The 19,637-nt window shown below is 48.5% G+C and overlaps 1 protein-coding gene across 1 annotated transcript; it reads right to left on the bottom strand.

The window, feature by feature from the left end:
- Positions 1 to 9,376: 9,376 nt before the first annotated feature.
- On the bottom strand, positions 9,377 to 13,365 carry HOXD3 (homeobox D3). Its single transcript, XM_036254757.1, has 2 exons — positions 12,742 to 13,365; positions 9,377 to 10,946 (listed from the first exon to the last, which is right to left on the bottom strand). The coding sequence occupies exons 1-2, from the start codon at positions 13,280 to 13,282 to the stop codon at positions 10,189 to 10,191; spliced, it is 1,299 nt and encodes a 432-aa protein (XP_036110650.1). The 5' UTR covers positions 13,283 to 13,365; the 3' UTR covers positions 9,377 to 10,188.
- Between the last annotated feature and the right edge of the window lie 6,272 nt (positions 13,366 to 19,637).

Here is a 19,637-nt window from a genome sequence, read left to right on the forward strand (position 1 = left end):
TGGGAATCAAACCTGTGACCTTCTGGTGCTTGGGATAATGCTCCATCCAACTGAGCCACACCAGCCAGGACAATATAGGGTATTTTGAACAACTTTAAAGTTTGTCTCCTAGATGTTTGCAGAGTATAGGAGAAATGTCTTACCGATTTTATTGCTTGTTCAAGTCATGAATTCCTGAGAGTCACTTGCCCTGCTGGGTCTTGGTGCTGAAAGTTCTCAGCAGGAGGTGAAAGCAGAGGGGCCTGATTGTCAGGTTGTGTTTGATGTAGGGATGCTTTGAAATCTTTCCCATCCTGCTCACAATAACAGCCACCCCCTGCTCACCTCCCATGACTACTTTTCCCTCCCATTCCAATGACAAGCTTCTTTTCTGCAGACAGAAGTGATGCAGGGTGGCAGTCTGGTCTTCTGTGTGTTTACAGTTGTTCCTAAGAAGCCTCTTGGCAACCTGTCTCCACAAGCCCCACCATGTTATCACGTGGAGACACATGAGCACATGCAAACTGTTGACTCCACAGCACCGAAGCATGCTTGTTGGAATAGAAGGGATGGGAGAATGGGGAGGGCTTTTCCCAGGGTGGAGGAAGAGATAAAAGGGATCCTAAGAACAGAAAGTTTAAACCTATCAGGAGTCTGATAACATGACCCTCCTCCTGGAAAGCAGTTTAGAGTTCTGTGCTATTCCCTGAGAACTTTGTGAATGAGAGGCTCATGGGCCAAGCTTGTGCCTAGCACACAGTAGGCATTCAGTAAATATGTGTTGGCCAGAAATAAAGAATAGCTAGAATGGTGTGTCTTCTCTGTGACTGATACTAGCTAAAGGATAGGTTTAGTTTATTTGCTCCCAAAATGACTTCATCTGGGTAGGAATCACCATAGAAGCTTGTTAAAAGTGCAGGTCCCTCAGCCTACCCACAGAGATTTTAATCCAAAAGTTCTGACTCAGGAGTCTATTTTTTTTTTTAATAAACCTCTTGGGTGACTCTAAAACAAGTTTTTTTGGAACCACACTTTGAGAATTTCTGCTTTAGGAGCTGGCTGAGGGAACTCTGTGGGGAGAGAGGTTTATTCTGTGAGAGGAGCCCTAAACCAGTAAGCTGAGAACTCATGGCTAGTTGGAGTGTGAGTATACCTGAAAAGGGTCCAGTATCGTGTTGGATAGTTGAGGCAAAGAAGTCAATGTTAAGGTCAAATTTAAGTCGAATTGGGCTGAAGTTCCAGAAAATATTCTTAAGAAGTAGCCAGTAGAAGTTTCCCAAGTTGTGCTGACAAAATAGTGCTTTGCAGATTGGACTCACTTCTGCTCCTGGCCACCCCTCTAAATTGGCTTTGATGATGCCAGTGGGGTAGAAAGCGAAAGGGATTTATCTCTCCTAGTTTCTTCAGAGAAAATTTAGAGTGGTTCTTAGGAGTGGGAATGGGAGTTTCAAGAGGGAGGAGCCAACCCTCATTTCTTTCCACCTCTCCCAAGTTGTCTGGAATGAGCATTTGAGCTTCAGGGGGCCAGAGAGGGTGACATGTCCCTTGGCCTAAGCTATAACTTTTTCTCTTGCTAAAGGCTTACCTTTCACAACCTAAGATATCCATGGTAGAAGGCCCCAAGAGATAAATGACATCAAACCCCTCATTTTAGAGAGAAAGTCACTTTACTCAGAGGTTAAAAGGCAAGCCATCCTGCAAAAACGAGGGAACCAACTTGAGTCTCTGACTCCCCACAGTCTGTTGCCTTTCCACAGTGTGCAAAAAGCAGGGAGTAAGGCAGCCCCTCCTCTGCACTGTGGCAACCTTGATGCTGAGCAAGCAGCACAGTGATCAAGGAGGCACCCTCATTTCTGGAAGACCACACCACCAGTGTGGCTGACTGGGAGGCCTACTGCCCTCCCTTTGCTAAACTTGGGCCCCACACTTCTGAGGCCTCACCTTGAGCTACTCCTGCAAGAGAGGGCAGGGCAGTGATGGACATAGATCTCTATGCACTCCATCACCAGGCAAGGGTAAAGGATCCACGCATTTCCTGCTGAACTTGACCAACATCAGGGTCCTGGGGGAACAAAACAAGAAGTGTCCCAAGATTAATGTAGCTGGATAGAGCAAGTACAAAGGATGGGTGTGAACACACAAGGTACACCCAGGTTAGTTACACTTGTACTGATATTTTTCCTTCTCATTTATTTATTAAATAGGTAATAAATTTAAATCTATGTGGTTCAAGTTGCAAAGGGTATGCAGTGAAAGTCTCCCAACCCTGTCCCCAGCCACTTAGTTCCCCTTCACAAAGGCAACCAATATTGAGTTTCTTATATATCATCTAGAGATACTTTATATATACCCTTTTTAACACTACAGTGCTATTAGTGCTCCTTACTCCAGGAACGTTTTGGCCACACCTCTATTACAGCATTTGTCACACAGTTTTAGGATTGGTTCTTTTTCTCCCCCCGGGCAGATAGAAGGATACTCACCATTAGCGACTCATCTTTGTATTTCAGAGGCCAGTACTGTGCACGTAGGAGATGTTCGGTCAGTATTGGTGAAAAGGCAAGGAGAGGGACAGGTACCAAGTACTTTAATTGCCCAGTGAGTTCAGAACACTGTGTAAGGTTTAATGTTTCAGCTTATATCCATATGAAGCAAAATGACAGTAGAACATTTCTCCAAAGCAAGCTAATTTCCACCCAAGAGGACGATGAGAGAGAAGAGGACTGAGGGAAGGGAGGAGAAAGCTGGGATTTTCTGTCCTTCAGAGGCTCCTTCCAACAGGCAGAGGCAACACATTTAACTTCAGAAAATTCTCACCTGATCTCACTCAGAAAAAGGTAAAAGAAGGGGTAACCTGGAACTTTCTTAGAATTTATAAGCAGGACATTATGTACCACTCAAGAGGGGTAGAAGAATGCTTCATCACCCACTCACCCAAGCCTCCTGCTGTGAACAGCTTTAATGCTAATGACTGCCCCCCAAACTTGGAGTCTGTCCCTTTATGGTGTTTCTAAAATGAACCTTAAAAAGCTGAAGTAAAAATACTCATACAGTGTGATGACTATAGTTAATAATACTGTATTGCCTATTTGAAAGTTGCTAAGAGACTAAATCTTAAAAGTTATCACAAGAAAAGTTTGTTCCTATATACGATGACATGTTAACTAAACTTATTGTGGTGGTCATCTTGTGGTGTATTCAAATGTACTCCTGAAACTAATACATTGTCATATATACCTCAATTAAAAGTTATTTGTAAATACTCAAGTCCTGCCCTCACATCAAAAAAAGACAGGAGAAGCATATCATTGTGGTTGGTGTTTTAAGTATATTTTTATTGTTTTCCTTAAATAGCATTCAAGTTTAGTTCCAAGTTCAACAGGAGTCTTATCCTGCTTCCTCCCACATAAATAAATACTCCTGCAGGTAAATAGAACTAAACTAGTTGAGACTTTCCCTTGAATTCTAGTCCCTGGGGATATCTTTTTGTTTTTTTTTAATCCTCACCCGAGGATATTTTTCCATTTTTTGTTCAGATAGAGCGGGAGGGAGAGAGAGAGAGAGAGAGAGAGAGAGAAACATCGATGTGAAGGGACACATCGAGTGGCTGCCACCCGCACTGCAACTGAGGTACGTGCCCTTAGCGGGAACCGAACCCGGGTCTCTCTGTACCACAGGCCGGACGCTCCAACCGCTGAGCCAAATCGGCCAGGGCGGGATATCTTTTTTAAAACTCTTAAATAAAAGTGTCTGCAAGAACCTTCTGACCCATTGAGATTTCTCTTGTCCTGTCATCTGAGATGGATTGGACCTTCTGGGGGGTAGAACAGTGTTTAAGGGTGTCACTTGGTCAAGCAGTGGGGGGAGGGGGGGTGAAGGGGATGCAGAAACACTGAGGGGCAGGGGCGGGTGTAGGGGCAGGCATGTTGGGAGGGCGCTGGGTACCCTGAATGGGCTGAGGGCAGAGCTGGAGGGAGGTAGTTTCCACCACTGTGTGAGGAAGTGACTGGCCAGTGCTTCTGTTGGGCCTGACACAGCAGAATTCTGGGCTGGCTTCGCTGCTCTGGGTACACGGGGTGGCAGGTCTTGCCCTCCGTTGGTGCTCACTCAGTGTGCCTGCGTCTCCTCCGCTTCTGGTCGGTCCCCAGCTGGCCCAGACTTGCTCTGAAGGAGGAGGAACCGCTGTCTAGCGAAAAAAGTGCACACCGGTGATTGATGAACTCTTAATAGGACTAACCTCTCCCACCCTCCCCCCACCCCCAACCCTAGACAAACACTGAGAAATCTTTCACCCCAGACCTCCTCCCTGGCCAGAAGGGGCTGGGACGCCAGCCTGTTGGGTGATTTAACTCACCGTTTGTCTTTCCAAAGTGTTCCAGGTGGATTCAGGAACACCCATCCACCACCCAGCCGCAGCACCCTGCTGCCCGCGCACGCACAGGCAGAAACCTGGAGCAAGTGCACATCGCATGTCACATGGTGGCACAACCAAAAAGGTTTTCGTGCTGCCTGATGACCGACTGCCTAACCACCCTGGGGAGGCAGGAGCTTTTGTTACCCACTGGGGAGGGAGGTGCTCAGATCCGGGTCCAGGCCAGTCTCCTACCCAGAGTGTCCCCAAGTCCCAGGACGGGCAGGGGGAGTTCCTTTGTGTGTTCTCTGCCTGCCCTGGAAATGGCATTCTTGCCAGCCCTAAGGGGCAACAGATTGGGGGAGGGAGAGTAGGGTGCCAGTTCTGCCACTTCCTGGAGTTCAGCTCATCGGATTCAGTTTCCTCACTCCTCCTTGCGGAGGAGTTGGGGAAGAATATGGTATTTGTAAGGCAATGCTTTGAACAATAGATCCATTAAAAAAAAAAACCTCCTTGTCTACTTAAAAGCCAGGGATGCTCTTCCCTCCTTCAAAAAGGCCCTGGTCCAACAGGTCCTCCCTCTAGGCCTGGTTTGAGACTTTCTTCCCTGGCAAAAACATTTCATTTGTACCAAGGTTCTCCATGAATCCTGATTTAAATTAAGATCTCCTCCTTGGGCTCTTACTAATGTTAATACCCTATTTTCATGATTTTCCAGATATTATTCTTCCATGAAAATGATCCTGTCTAGCTATAGGAACCAGTCAAGATATTTTGCCACAAGATCTAGGACAAGAGGACTTAAGCAATATCTCCCATCTTGCAGATTTCCTGGGGACCCCTCACCTGCTTCTGCTACTGCAAATGATTGGACATCCATTTACCTTGGCTCTTCCTTCATGTGTGGAAACCTTTTGTTCACCGTGCATCATGCTGAACCTGGCCTGAAAGTTGGTCTTTGGATTGGTTGTCTTTGTACCTTTCCAACTTGCCAATGTGGGTATGAGACTTGAGGGGAATGTTTAGGTACAGGCTTTAGGCCAAGTATATAAATACACTTGGCACCAACTCTGGGTCCCAAAGATAAAGGCATTTGTAGCTGGAGTAGAAGACAAAGGAACAATGAGAACTAAGGTTTTATTCTGTGTGATGATCCTCTCTGACACCAGCTAGCACCACCAAATGCAGTAAGTGCAGAGGATTCATCTACCCAACCCTTTTTCTCTCCTCCAGGCCTTCTGCAAGAGAGATTTAAATGAGCCAGTCCTCAGAGGTGGTGAGGGCATGGGTGTCAACTGTCTTGGCTTCTTGTGCCCAAAGTGTCTAGGGATAGAACTACTCTCCCTCTCTGGGAAGTGACAATGCCCTGAAGTGATCAGCCTTTAGACTTGTGGGGAACTAGAGCTTTCTGCTCCTCTTTATTTTTATTTAATACCACAAACTTCTGTTCATACTATTCTTTTCTTACAGTTTTTGAAAGAAGGATCAAAGTAATGCCGAGAACTCCCAGATGAAGAGGACCTTTCTAGATCTGTTACTGGGATTAATCAATTCCTAACTTCAGGAGGAAATTTCAACTAATTCTCAGGATAAGTCAAAACAGGCCTGTGACTGTCCTTTGAATACTGAAGGTGTAAACAAGCTTCTCCCTTCCCCAGCTCAAGCAGAAAAACACTTTTTAATAGAAGTTGGGTTCCTTCTTTGTTATTCAAACATACACCCACACCATCTTCTTCACCCTCCCTAAAGAAAACAGATGGAGAGCCTAGGCTCCCAAGCCTTCTGGCTGAGAAGATGCCTTTCACTCAAGGGTCAGTCAGCTGGTACAGAATGGGGGAGGGAGAAGGGAGTAGCCAGTATAGGTAATCACTATCTTTTAAAACTCTGTTCAGCAAGGTTAGCAGCCTCTGGGTTCTGGGAAACCAATTTGGCTGATGTGTCTCTGATAGGGACTAGGCTTGGGGCTGTACCAAGTGGAAAGTACTAGCTCTATATTCTACCCCTATCTCGTATTGGAAAGCTTGTACAAAGAAATGGTACAAATGGTTGGTTAACTTAATGATTACATCAGAGGCATATTTTTCTCTGTCAGGTCCCTGGATGAAGCTGAGAGCTGAAAGCCAGGAGGCAGAATATGTATTTAATCGCCCTTTCTTACTTCCTTTCCAGGGGCCAGGACTACTCTTCAAGCCTTTCTTCTGCACCTTCCCCACCCCCATGGCTAGCTCAGTTGGGTCTCTTCCCCATCACTCCAGGCTGGGTCCTGAGTTTCTTTTGGTAGCCAGGGCTGCTTAAATGTCTACCCCTACTGCCACCTCCCATTTTGCAGTGGGCTGTTCCTGCTGCCTCACCTCTAGCTTGCTTTAACTCACACCTAATTGAAAAGAACGACTGCCACTTCCCATCCATGGGCCAGGCATGAGGCCCTAACCCCTTTCAGGCCTCGGGAAGATCCCTCACAACCTCCTTGATCGCCCACCTCTCCCAAAGCGGTCTCTGCAGAAAAAAAGAAGAGCTGGTCAAGGCCTGAGCCACAGAGCCATTTCCTCTCCGTGAGCAAACGAAATGAACCTCCCAGAGACCAAGGCCCAGAGCTAGGCTAGGCCCTTCCCCACCTCCAGTCGTCAGCCCCCACGTTGCCTTTGTGTAGCCTTCCCCGCCTCTGCAGAGCCCGTGGGGAAGCTGTGCACACAATGGTGCAGCCGCTCCCGGAAGACCCTCCGCTCTGGGCGCGCTCAACCCTGCGCCCGACGGCAGCGGCAAGGGCCAGCAGCCTCGAGGCCTTGGTGCGTTCTCTCTTGTCCCCGTGCGCGCCAGTCACGGGCTAGGGTGGAGGTTTGCTTCCCTGCCAACTTGCCCCTTCCCGCTGCAGATCCTCCCCGGGAGTAGAAGCCTAAATCCAGAACGCCATTGCCAGGCCCAGGCTCCCCTCCCCCACTCTTCTTTCTCTGCTTCTGGCAGGGGGCGGGGGAGTGCCTCCGTGGATAGAGCAGCTATTGTGACCTTCCCTCGAAGAGTGGGAACCCAGCCGAGTATGTACCGCCGGCGGGGGATGGAAGGGAGGAGGAGATTGTATGTGCAAACCTCGGGGTGCGGAGGAGAAATAAAACTTTGCAACCTCGGGCAGTTGGGCCTTTCAGAGGGCGTTTGGTTGTGCTTAGACTCTGGTGCTTCCTAACACTAATTGCAGGCTCAAAAGGAGCAGAATTTATGGTGAAGGCCAAGGCAGCTTGTTTATAATTTATGAAGTTTTAAATGGCTGTGTCGCAGGCCTCGCTCTCGTCCTGGCCTGTGGCTACACGGGGAAACGCCCTCCCCAGACTTCCCACCCGCGCCAGGAGCAACTCACTGTGGCCCATCTGAGCCATTCTTAGAAGCCTAGGGGATCCTTTCTCCAGGAAGTGAGAGGGAGCCCTAGATTTGTCCCAAGAGAACTCCCCCACCCCACTAGAGAAGGTTCCTTGGCGACTGTGGCTGCCTGGGGAGGGAGTCCCTAACCTCGCAGGTCTTCGGAGCTTGAGTGTGAGAGGAAGCTGATGTCAGCCTGGCTAGACACCGTTAAAGTCTGATCCATGAAACCCTAAGCCGCAGATGACACTTGGGGCCTTGCAGACACCCGCAGACTCAGCAGATACTCCTGCGGTAACAGACCGCACTGGAAAACGCCTGGAGCCATGATGCATTATGTATTTTTATTATTACTTATGGTAGGAAGAAGAGAGGAGGGAAAACCGGGCTGAATCTAAACAGCCGAACAATTCATCTATTTAATATTTAGCCAGTTAAGAAAGGTGGTTGTTATCCCTGCAAGGCAGCAAGCTCTTCTTTGATTTCCCTAATAATTTTTAAAATAATTCCTTACAAGACAATTAGAAATTCTGTCTATGGACGCAAATTTCATAGAAAACAATGTTAAGCCTTGAAAGTGGGTAAACTACCCCTTCGGTTGAAGTCATTTATTCTTGCTGATACACTTCTACAACATGTATACTTTAAACCTGCTCGGAAAAGATGAAATTTAGCAAAAGGATAACTCCCTCCCACCCCCAATCTAACATGCCATTTTTAAAACAGCACAAAAGAACAAGGAAACTAAATATTTTTGAGCCATCATTATTTAGCGAAACACAAACATCCAAATAGAAACGATTGTTATTCCACCAGATTAGAAGTTAAATTATTTCCACACAATAGGAATTTCACCTCATGTCACCCGGGATGTAGTAGGAGTTGCATTATTTGTCAAACCAAATAGAGATGTGTGGGCCGACTTTGCTGAAATACAAAGAATTGAACCTTATCTGAAGGCGTTTTCCAAGTACCTCCTCCCAGAGAAGTGGGTGGAAGTTGTCCACCCCAAGCTAAAGCCAGGCTATTATTTACAAAATGTTTATAAATCCTTGGAGACGTGTTTTGCCCATTTAGTACAAAGGAACAGGAGTAAACAAGGTGTTTATACTTATGTTCCATTAATGAAACTTTTATTACTTTACATCTTGGGGAATGTTTGTTTTCTTTAGAAATGAACCACCAACCACTATAAAGGAAAAAGTCATTTCCTAGAGAAAAGGCTTAGGTGCGTGTCTCTGAATGATCATTTCTTTTTCTGCACCTTAGCTTTTTCGTAGCTCATTTCTTCTTTCGACTTCTCTTGTGTCTTTTCTTTGATTGTCAGTTTTCTTAAAAAATTTATTTTTTATTACTTAACACAGAAAAGTGAGCTCTGGCCTCCCCAATGTAAATGCAATCTAAAAAAGTCTATTTGTGTCTAGAAAGATTGGGGTAGAAACAGCAAAGCAGGCACAGCCCAAAGCCCTACCTAAATCACCCTGCCCAGAACATTTCTAGGTTTGCATCCTCAGATTCTCCCCCCCCCCCATGTCAATAGATGGGATGCAATAAAGTGTCCCAGAACCAACGTGTGTACTAGATTCCAAACACATGAAAAAATATTTCAGCTTATTTGGGGCCTTCCATCGAGATTATGGGAAAGATAAAGGCAGTGATCTACTTGCAAGTGTGTGTGATTAACACAGATACTCTTCCGACTGAGAAATTTTTTATTCTAAATGTTTGTTCAAATAGTACCAGGCGATTTGAAATCAATAAACTGTGTCGAGTTGGAGGGCTGCGGCTGTTGAGAAATGAGTAAGGGGTGTCGTCTGACTCTACCCGTGAAGGACAATTTACGGTCTTAATCCTTTACATCAACTACAAACACCAGCCACGGTTACAACTGTTCAAAACTACTCTCTCAACTAGTTCAGACCAAGGGGACTAAAGAGGTGAAATGTGGACCCTGAGGCCTGGGAGCATGTTCCTAAGCTGGCTGGAGAATTCTACAAATACACACATAAATACATTAAGACGAGGATAAATAATCAGAGAAACGAAATGACTCGCTTCAAATAATAAATACAGATTGTTGAGTCCGATTCAATCCTTACAGGACGAGAAGGAGCATATAAATTAAGGTCTCCGCAACTAGGCTAGACACGGGCCAGGCCCAGAGCTCTCCAGGCTCTGGTCCCTCTGCAGAGTGCTCTGCCGGTGAATCTCAGACTTACCTTCGGGACACCATTACCAGATTAGAGCCCTTCGGTCCGCGGTATACGGCACTGTCAGGCTTACAGAGGAGAATCCTCGCGGCTGATTTATGGCAAGTCACCCAAAGGAAGACGCGCCTGGAGGCGAGGCCCAGTCGCCTGAGCCTCGGCCGCTGTTGGCCCGAAACCTGGGAGGCAGCGACCGGGACAGGGCGAGGGAGAGGTCACCAGCTGCCCCGCGGGCCCCGCCCGCCACCCCCGCCACCAAAGCAAACGAGGTAATTGCGCCACAAGTTCGGGCATTGGCGGCCGCTACAGATGCGTCAGTTTGGGGGCCTCAGGCAGGCGTCCCTGAGACGAGTGGTGGGCCGAGAGATCTGTGTAAGTGGGATGAGGGTCGCACGGTCCATGGTGGTGGTTGCCAGGAATCTGCGCGGAGCAACTGTAGTCCACGCTAGCGGAAGACGGATGTGAGAGGTGACCCAGGTTGAAGACCGGCCCGGATGCGGGTGCCATGGAGTCGACGAAGTTACCGCCCACATACACCGGGCTGCCCTGCAGGTTGGCGCTGGCGAAGCCACCGCCGTTGCTCGCCATGGGGTGGGGCTCGAACTCGGGCGCCGCGTAACGCTTCTGCTGTGGCAGGCAGCTGCTGAGCGGCGCCGTGTAGGCGGCCAGGCCGTACATGTTGGGCTGAGATTTAGCGAAGGCGGGAGGGGACGGCGCGTCGTAGGCTAGGCCGTGCACGGGTGGCAGCTGGCCTGAGTAAGCCACGTGGCCCGCGGAGCCTCCAAGCGGCGGGCTGCGCTCCGGGGACTGACCCGCTGGCGAGTGCAGGATGCCCTTGGCCTTCTGGTCCTTCTTGTACTTCATGCGTCGGTTCTGGAACCAGATCTTGATTTGGCGCTCGGTGAGATTCAGCAGGTTGGCCATCTCCACGCGGCGTGGCCGGCACAAGTAGCGGTTGAAGTGGAATTCCTTCTCCAGCTCCACCAGCTGTGCACTCGTGTACGCAGTGCGCACCCGCTTGGACGCTGGGCCCGGCGGGCTCTTGTCCTCGCAGCTCTCTCCTGGGCAGGGAAGGAAAGAGAGGGGACGCTGAGAGGGAGAGGTGGGACATCCGGAGCTGGAAAGGGGTGCTTCCCTCCTCTTCCCCCCACCCCCCTCACTTTAATCTGGCTGGAATAGGGGAGGCCGTTAGAGAGGTGAGATTCTATGGAGAAACTCACCGGCCCCAGGCCTACCAATCAGTCGCACCTGAAACCCCCATCTGCCGTCAGAGGTTTGATTCCTTCTGCCCAACCCCTCCCCTCCAGCCTAGTCCATCATCCCGTCCCAAAGGCCGGAGTTTAATGGGAAACTAGTAGCAGCTGGTAAGGCCTCCCCTCTTTCAAAGAAGGACCAGTCTTCTTTGAACACTCCTCCTAGCCTCTGCTGGGGGAGGGGAGAAGGGAACAGCCCCAGCCTGCCTTGCTCAGGGGCTGGCTTCTGGGCAAAGCACCCAGGAAGCATGGACTGAGGGTGGAGATCTTAGCAACTCACTCCAGCCCAGCTGCACCCAAGAGCTCTGCATCCAAATGCAGCAAAGTGATAAACCATAAAAATACTGCCCCAGGGTTTTGGGGAACCCAAGGCCAGGCTGAGAGCATTTTTAGTATTGCAGTGCTAGGACCAGCAGCCCCAACACTGGTTTCCACCACCCCTGCCACCTCTCAGCAGCTTGTCCACTCCCTCACTGGGAAGACAAATGGATTTCTCATGGGAGGGAGGGCCTGCGCCTGCAACTGGGAAGGAGGGGCAGGAGAAGGAGTTTACAGGCTGGAAGATCCTTTCCTCCTAGGAGCAGCAGTCCCAGAGAGCAGCAGGCAAACCAGAGACCTGGTTTGCTAACAAGCTAGTTACATCCCAGGCTTCAGACTGGCCCTGAACCTGCAAGCAGGTTCATCTACTTGAAGATAAACCACATCTGAGAACACAAAGCCAAAAATTTCAGGAACCAAGCAGGCTGAGAAGAGAGAGGAAGCAGGCCTCAGAGCTCCTGTGCTCTTCTTTCACACACCCTGAATGGACCTACAGAAGATCTCAACTCTAGGATCTCCCTTTCCAGCGAGAGGAACACAAGGCTGCTCCTGTTTCAGAACATATCCTCTTCCCCTAGAATATATTCCTCCCTATATTATGGATTTGCTGGGATGGGGAGAATTGGACTGGGGTGGGCCAAACAGAGTCTCATGGTTATGCCTTGGAGGCTCTGGTGAGATTCAAGTGCACCATTTTGTTATGTTATGGTCTTGGGCAAGTCACTTATCATCTCTAACAGTTTTCTTATCTATAAATGGGGATATTATCATATACCTACCTCAAAGAGTTCTTTGACAAATTAAATAATACTTGCAAAGCACTTAGCATGGTTCTTAATATAGCACTCCATAGACTTTAGTTCTTATTAACTCAAGAAACAGGGATTCATGTGATAGGGACTATAAAACCACCTGGGCTTAGGGACCATACCTGTCTTCAAGTTTTGAAGAGCTGTTGGACGCAAAAAAGAAGCTGTTATGACCAGCAGCCCAGGAAAGCGGATATTAGGTCAGTATAAAGAAGAGCTGTCTATTAATAACTATGAGACTTGCCCAGCAATGGCACCAACAGCCTGGAATGGTAGTGAGACCCTGTCACTGTAAGGGTATAACCCGCAATCAGGGATACTAAAAAGAAGGGACATTTCTGTATCAGTTGGAGTTTAGACATATGGCCTCCAAGGTTGCACTTCCAGCCAGAGTCTCTTGGTTCCTAGGTGAGCTAGCTTCTTGGGGTCAGTGTGGAGGGGACTTAGCCCAGGGGTAAGCTCCCTCAAAGGGCTACCTGCAGTGGCACAGCTGTTCTTCTGCTTGGAGTTCTGTCGGGACTCTTTCATCCAGGGGAAGATCTGCTTGCTGATGGTGGCTGAAGAGCCAGAAGCATTGGGCCCACCCTTGGCCTTCTTGGCAGGCACTCCACCTCCAGGATTGGTGGGCGAGGATGGGGGCAGGGTCGGTGGTGGAGGAGGGGGCTGTGGTGGCTGCTGCTCTGAATTCAGACCAGGAGGCTGGCTGCCACTACCCACACCCTGGCTGTTCCCAGTACCAGGCCTCATACAGCTGCCATTGAGTTCAGCCCCCTTGTGGGCTGGTGCTCGCAGAGGTGCAGAGCTCTGGATGGAGCAGGCAGAACCTGGGTAATCAGTGTCCATGGAGTTGGCAGCAGCAGGGGGTGGATAAGGCTGATGGGGGGCACTGTAGCCATATGTGTCAGTGGCTTTGCTGTAGCCATAGCCTCCAAAGAGTCCTGGATTTTCATAGTAAGCAGCCTTCTGCATCGTGCACTCAGGAAGCTCCAGGGCCTGCTGACCCTGCTCAAATAACATTGACCACCAATGTCTCCTTCACTGCCACCTCCAGTGTCTGCCAAATCCTGAGAGAGCTGGGGCAGCCCCAGGCTCCAGGTGACCTGCAGAGAAGAAAAGTGAGAGGCCCAGCAGCACTGTCAGTGGCAAGACCAATCAATATAGAGGAACTAGCTTAGGCTCTCTGCCTCTCACCCACTTAATAGTGGGGGATCTGTAATTTTATGAAATTCAACTTATATGAACCCTTGGAAAAGTAAAAAGGAATTCCTCATAAACATAAGAATATAATTTTCTTTCTCTTTAGCTACATCCAAGGGAAGGGTTTTATTTATTTATTTATTTATTTATTTATTTATTAGATACAATTTCTTTCTCCAAGAGTGTCAATATAGCATTTAAAACTGCATAGAAAAACACATGGCCTCATACATTTTAATGGCTGATTCTCCCACTTGACTTTGAGCTCCTTGCAGGCAGGGACTGTGTCTTACTCATTTATATATTCCTAACATTTAGCCCAGTGCCCCACATGTAGTAAGTGTTGAATGAGTGAGTGAATGAATAAATGGATCAATCAACTATGGGGCCATCTTTTTGATGGGCAAAAGAGAGCCATATAACACACTCAGAACAGCCAGAGCTCTGGAAAAAAGTATCTCCCCCACCTGGTTTCAAAATCACAGCATCCTTCATGAAGACCCAGATAGTCCACTTCCCGGTGACAGGGTGAGAATCAGCCCAGTGAGCTCTGTGGGTCAGCACAGTGTAATCCACTAGGAGATAAAAACCAAGAAGAAGGCTTAAAGACTCCCATACTTATTTTGAGGCTAGAAAATGTTTCTTCTTTTTCATCTACATAGTTTTAGACTCTTAGCTTTGTTCTCCACTACTTTTAAATGGACACTACTGAAAATGAGTGAAGAGATTTAGAATTTAAAATGCATGGAGTGCAGGTGAAGGGCCGACAGTTTACATTATAATTATCATTTTTATCCTGCATCTATTGTATTGATATTATTATTGACCTCTGCTCTTGATCCTCCCTTCTACCACCACCAGTCAACTCACAACCAGTGAGAGAGCCTCTTTTGGCATGATGAATTAGAAGAGAAAAAAAAAAAAACTAAGAAAAATTCTTTTGTGTTCTCTGATTCGTGATGGGGGGTTCCCTTCTCACCCACCCACCCCTTCTCCTGAAAGGCTCCTAAGGAGTTAAAGTATAACTACTACCATTCAACCACGTTTGTCTGCTTGATAAAGAAAACTCATAGGTCAGCTCCCTGGTTTCTAATTCTTGATCTCTTCTTTCAGGCAACTTTTCTTTCCTACAACTCCCTGGCTTACATCATGATCATCATGATGGACCACATTATCTAGACAATTTCTGGTAGTCTAATGGTACCAAAATCACTCCTCCAGTCACTCATTTCCCCTCTACTTTCACCAAAAAGCCTAACCCAATTTTAAAAAATGATTCATACTACCCTTTATTTGGTAGTATTATTGCTTATTCTTGTTTTAAAATATAAGTGAATATGCCATTTATCTTGATAAGAGGCCCTTCTGAAAGGGATAATAGAATACTAGGATGTTATATTTTAGAAATTGTTTCTACTATTATTAAATGTATGCAATTAGGATATCCAATAAAGCTGGTCTTTATTTTTCTTTCAATTCATTTTCTATATCATCATCTGACTCTCAAAGTTACTGAATATCAAATAGACAGCTACCTCCTCATCTATGACTGGTATTTACATGTGTATGTCTCCAGGCAAAAGCACCAGGTACTCCGGGTTTTCCTTAAGTTTTGGTACTTTTCTGGGACCCTGCTTCCAATCTTAAAGTTTGCACCCTCTGGATGTCGAAATGGTCACATTTGACACTGAGACCACCAGAATTCCCTGCTGCTTCTGTCATTCCATTCACAACTGTGGAAGCAAAACATCCCCCTCTTGCCTCCCAGGTTGACCAAGTTTATCTTGATAGGTGGACCAGCCACATTAAAACAGCTTCTTTAGAAACTGACCCGGTCTTTGAGACAGATGGTTTTACATATGTATTTGTTCCTATGGCATATTCCTAGAAAACACTGTGTATACAGACGTCAAAAGTGCAAATACTGGGAAGCTTCATGAATAACCACAGAGTCTGTTCTCTGTTTTCATTGTATTAAGAAATTTCAAGGCCCACACAAAGATGATTGCCACCCCAATGTCCATTTCCCCCAGAAGCCAGGGCAATAAACTTCTCCAAAATGAGAACGATTTGCAGCCTCCCCCCTCCCCCCAAAATATATAGTGCTCTAAAGAAAATACCTCTCCTTAAACAGAACCTGAGAATATTGTTACAAAACTGTTTTTTTTTTTTTTTTCCCTAAAGCTTATTTCTCTCCAGAAATCCCTACTCCTTGTGAACTCTGCTTGAACCTAAAAAGCAGGAATGGGTCATAAATCACTTGGACAATGGTCAACTGTTCAGTGGCTCATCTTTTTGATCACCCCCCCCCCCTTTTCTTTAGGGCTTTCTTTTCTCGCCCTTTGGTACCTCTGCTCCTTTGGGCTCTGGGACCCAAATGCCTTGGGGTGAAGACAAGCCCTGTAGGGGGAGGGGACATCTTCCAAGTACTCAGCTGCCCTTTCCTCTCACTCCTCCTCCCTTCTTCCCCCAGACTAAAGAACCAGCGGGGCAGCCTCCCCAGAACCCTGCCGGCGCCATCCTCGGCCCCTCCTGGGGAAGGGGCGCCAAACGAAGATCTATCTCGCCCTTTCTTCAGGTCCCTGGAAGTTGCCTAACATAGCTCTGGGGCCCAACCACAGGCGGGGCCAATGGGTCTCCAGCCGGAAGGAAAGCGGCCTCTGAGGGACCACCGCAGGCCAGCACCCCAGGCCGGTTGGCTGGGGGCATCCACCGCGCCTCCAAAACAGCTGAATCCAGATACTTTGTTCACTGCACTTAATTCTGCCCGGGATCAATACCTAATATGATACCGAATAAATAAAAGGCGCTCACAGCGGCCAGGGGACGGGGTTATTAAGCAGCTGGAGCTCTCACGGTGCATATCAATGCACCTGTCATTGTGGTTTGTAACAAAATTTATGACTGCGAGCACCGCGGCAGTAAACGCTTCAGTAAGGAATGAAAAGAAAAACACTTCCCCAGGCCCGGCACTTTTCAGAAGTGGAAAACAGTCTCAGCGTAGGAGGAAGCGCAGCAAAAGAATGCCCTACTCCGCACTTTTCCCGGGGCCCCCAGCCCCGGAGCAGGGTGATTATATAAAGTGCCCGGAGCCACCTCTTGGAGCAGCTCTGCTGTGCGGCCGGACGCCGGAAGGGACGCGCGCAGCCTCTCCGGGGCCGAAGACTTGCTGCCCGCCACGGCGTGGGGACGCCAGGAGGCGAGCCGGACGAGCGGAGATCGGCCCAGCGCTTGTGGGCTGCTGTGGGCCGGGGAAAGGCCAAGGAGCTTGGGGAGGGAGGGAGCCGCTGTCTCCGGGTGTGACTAGCGCTCTGCGGTCGTAAATCAGGATGAGTAGAGTCGGTCTGAGCAAATTGAAGGAAAAGGGGGAGACGATGGTGTGCTGCTTGCTTCAGTTAGTCTCAGATTTTTCTAAGGTTCGAGTTGCCCTCGCCTCTCTCCCTGTTTTGCCTAAACCAGGGCCTCGGAAGCCCGCAGATCTTTCTGGCAGACCCGACTCTTGCTGGGTATCCCTATTAATTCACTGGAACCGAGCAATGATTCACCCCTCCTGTTGGCTTTGCTACTTCGGGATTTTGCAACTACTCCTTTTCAGGTTTGCCCAGGTGGGGATATATTTACCATACAGCTTTCTGCTCAAGTTCTCCTGATCTCTCAGCCTGAGCCTCTTCTACCCTATGGGGAGCTCTGGATGGGCCTTCTAAATCACCCTTATTTAGCCCAGCTAACTCGGTATGTAATACACCCTGCATTTAAGGCACTGGGCTCACCCCATTAAAGCGCCATAAATTTGAAGGCGGATGATCAGTTACCAAAGCGGCCCTTTTGTTTTGTCTTGATGTATGGATCCTGAGATGGCTACCTTGAGTTGCCGGACAGATGGAAATGTAGTGGAAATTATTTTTTTAAATCATGCCACTCACCACAATTGTGTGTATGAGTGTGTTTATGTGTTTGTTTGTTTGTTTTCTCAAATTTTGTCTCTAACTCTTTTTGTAGGCTCTTCAGGTTCCTTTTGATATTCTGTTCAGGTGGATCTGGAACAAAATGGAAAACTCTCAGTGGCAGCCGGTTCTTACAAACACTTACATGTTGAGAGGCTTTATCATCCCCCCCCCCCCTTAAGGGTGTCATAATCAGTGTGACTATTGTGCCTGCAGCCATTCTGGGCGCCTTCTCTCAGGTAGAAAAGAGACTCGGTTGGCCCCTGGGGAGTAAGTAGCCTTTAACACTAAAATCCTTGGCTGAATGGCAGAAGGGGGATTTGGACCTTAGAAAAGGACCACACCCTTGGGCAGGGAGTTGGCCAAGTGGGTCAGAGGTGCAGGGAAACCAGTTCCTCTTTTCCTGCTCCAACCAAGCTCTAAATGCTCCAGGTTTCCCAATCCCCCAGGCCAAGTCCACCCTTCTAAAAGCAGAAGCGGGGGGGGGGGGGGGGGGGTGTCTGACAGAGTTGGAGTGGAAGGGAGGCTATGGCATAGTACCAGAAAAGGACAGTAAATATGTAAATGGACCTGGGTGAGTCCCAGTTAACAGCTGCCAAAGCAACCCCAGTGAAGAGGGAATTGGGTGGTTTCCCTGAATTTATTTTATTTCAGTAAGTACCCACCCCACTCCTGGCCTGGGTTGCCCATACACCTGGTTAGGGATCAGGCAGCAAATCGCCTAAGAAACAAACATCCCTTCCACCTTTAGCCCAAAACAGACCGAGCTGCCCACCACTGCCGCGTTCAGCGGGTACTCGGTGTGGTCAGGTGAAAGTAAAGACACAATCCCCCCTCTTGCATCTGCCCTGTGCAATTTGTCGTACTCAGTAGTTTGAAAACACTAAACCGCGCTGGGAAAGCCCCACACAAAGCGTTTTGGGCCCTTCTAAAGACCAGAGCGCGAAGCCATAAGCCTTTGAAGTGACCTTTGGCTCACGCGGCAATAACTCACCCTTAATGAACACCCAACGGAAGCGCCTCGGAGAGATCCCGGCCCTGTACAGATCCTAACATCAAGCCTCGACTTCAGCTCCACAGCCAGCCGGGATCCAGGGGTTCCACACGCTGGGCCAGCCCCGAGGGTTTAGCGATGGAGGCGCGATGTACCCTGGCCCACTGACTGGGCCAGAGAATCCCCAAGTCTCTTTATATGATACATTCACGTGGGCGGACGTCCACTTTCGCCGCTTGATTGTTTTTTGTTTTTGTTTTTGTTTTTGAAAATATGGTTCTTTAAAAGCAGGAGCTTCCCCTCCGAAGAAGAGCTAAATTTGGGAGACCTACCAGGGCCATGATCCCCGGACCCAGGTAGCTAGATTTTGTTTTCTCAGCAGCGGAGAAACAGGGTAAGTTTGCGCCTAGGCTTCTCGGGTTCGCTTTGCGCTCTGGGCACAAGTGCCTTGGGGAAAGTAAAGAAGTCCCAAAGGTGACCAAAGGTGGCCTCTCAGAGTCCCCACCACCTTCTCCTGCGCTCCCTCCCCAAACCACCCACCTTTCAGCACTGACGGACTTCAACCTCCTGCTTGTCCAGAATCGAAGGCTTAAAACGGCTGGCTCTGGGCCACCAGCTCAAGTACCCTTTTCCACAGCCAGAAACTGGGGGAGCCAGAGGAAACTCCGTCTGAGAGCTGTCAAGGAGGAGTTAGTCCCAGATAGGCCCGGTCCTATACCCTATCCCTTACTAGTACTTCGGAAAAGTCTTTAGGATAGGATGCGGATTATTGAAAATTTCGGGAAGTTATAAGTGAGTGTTCCGTGGGGCCAAATGAAATGCTGCTCGTAGTAATTGGATTCAGCTGACTAAGTTGGCAGGCACGCAGCTCCAAGGCAGCAAGCGAAGAAAAATGTCCAGTGACTTTAAGTTCTGATGGAGCCCACCACAGGCGAATGACAAAACAACTTTACTACTCTCCTTTGATGGTGATGCCCCTGGAAGTCAGTCCCTCTCCTGCTGGTGCCAGTCACAACCTAGAGGAAGGGAGTGCTCCTTGCTTTCTAGGTACCTTCCCTACAGAAGCCCAGTCTGATTTAGCCCCTTGGTTTCCCAGGAGCATGGAGCCCTTCACTGGGATTCAGGTTGCTGCTTCCTCAGGCTTTGGCCCCAGTAGGTTGGATTGTCCTGTCCTCCCCCAGCAAACAGCCACCGGACATAGTAAACAAAAGGATAAATGGGATGCTAGAGTCAAAAT

This window comes from Molossus molossus, unplaced genomic scaffold (genome assembly GCF_014108415.1).
Source record: "Molossus molossus isolate mMolMol1 unplaced genomic scaffold, mMolMol1.p scaffold_m16_p_11, whole genome shotgun sequence".
NCBI lineage: Eukaryota > Metazoa > Chordata > Mammalia > Chiroptera > Molossidae > Molossus > Molossus molossus.

Excerpts from the sequence above, each read along its gene's own strand:
- HOXD3 (XM_036254757.1), bottom strand. The coding sequence starts at position 13,282 with ATGTTATTTGAGCAGGGTCAGCAGGCCCTGGAGCTTCCTGAGTGCACG. Across the intron at positions 10,947-12,741 it reads GAACAGCTGTGCCACTGCAG|GAGAGAGCTGCGAGGACAAG; the intron begins GTAGCCCTTTGA and ends TTCCCTGCCCAG.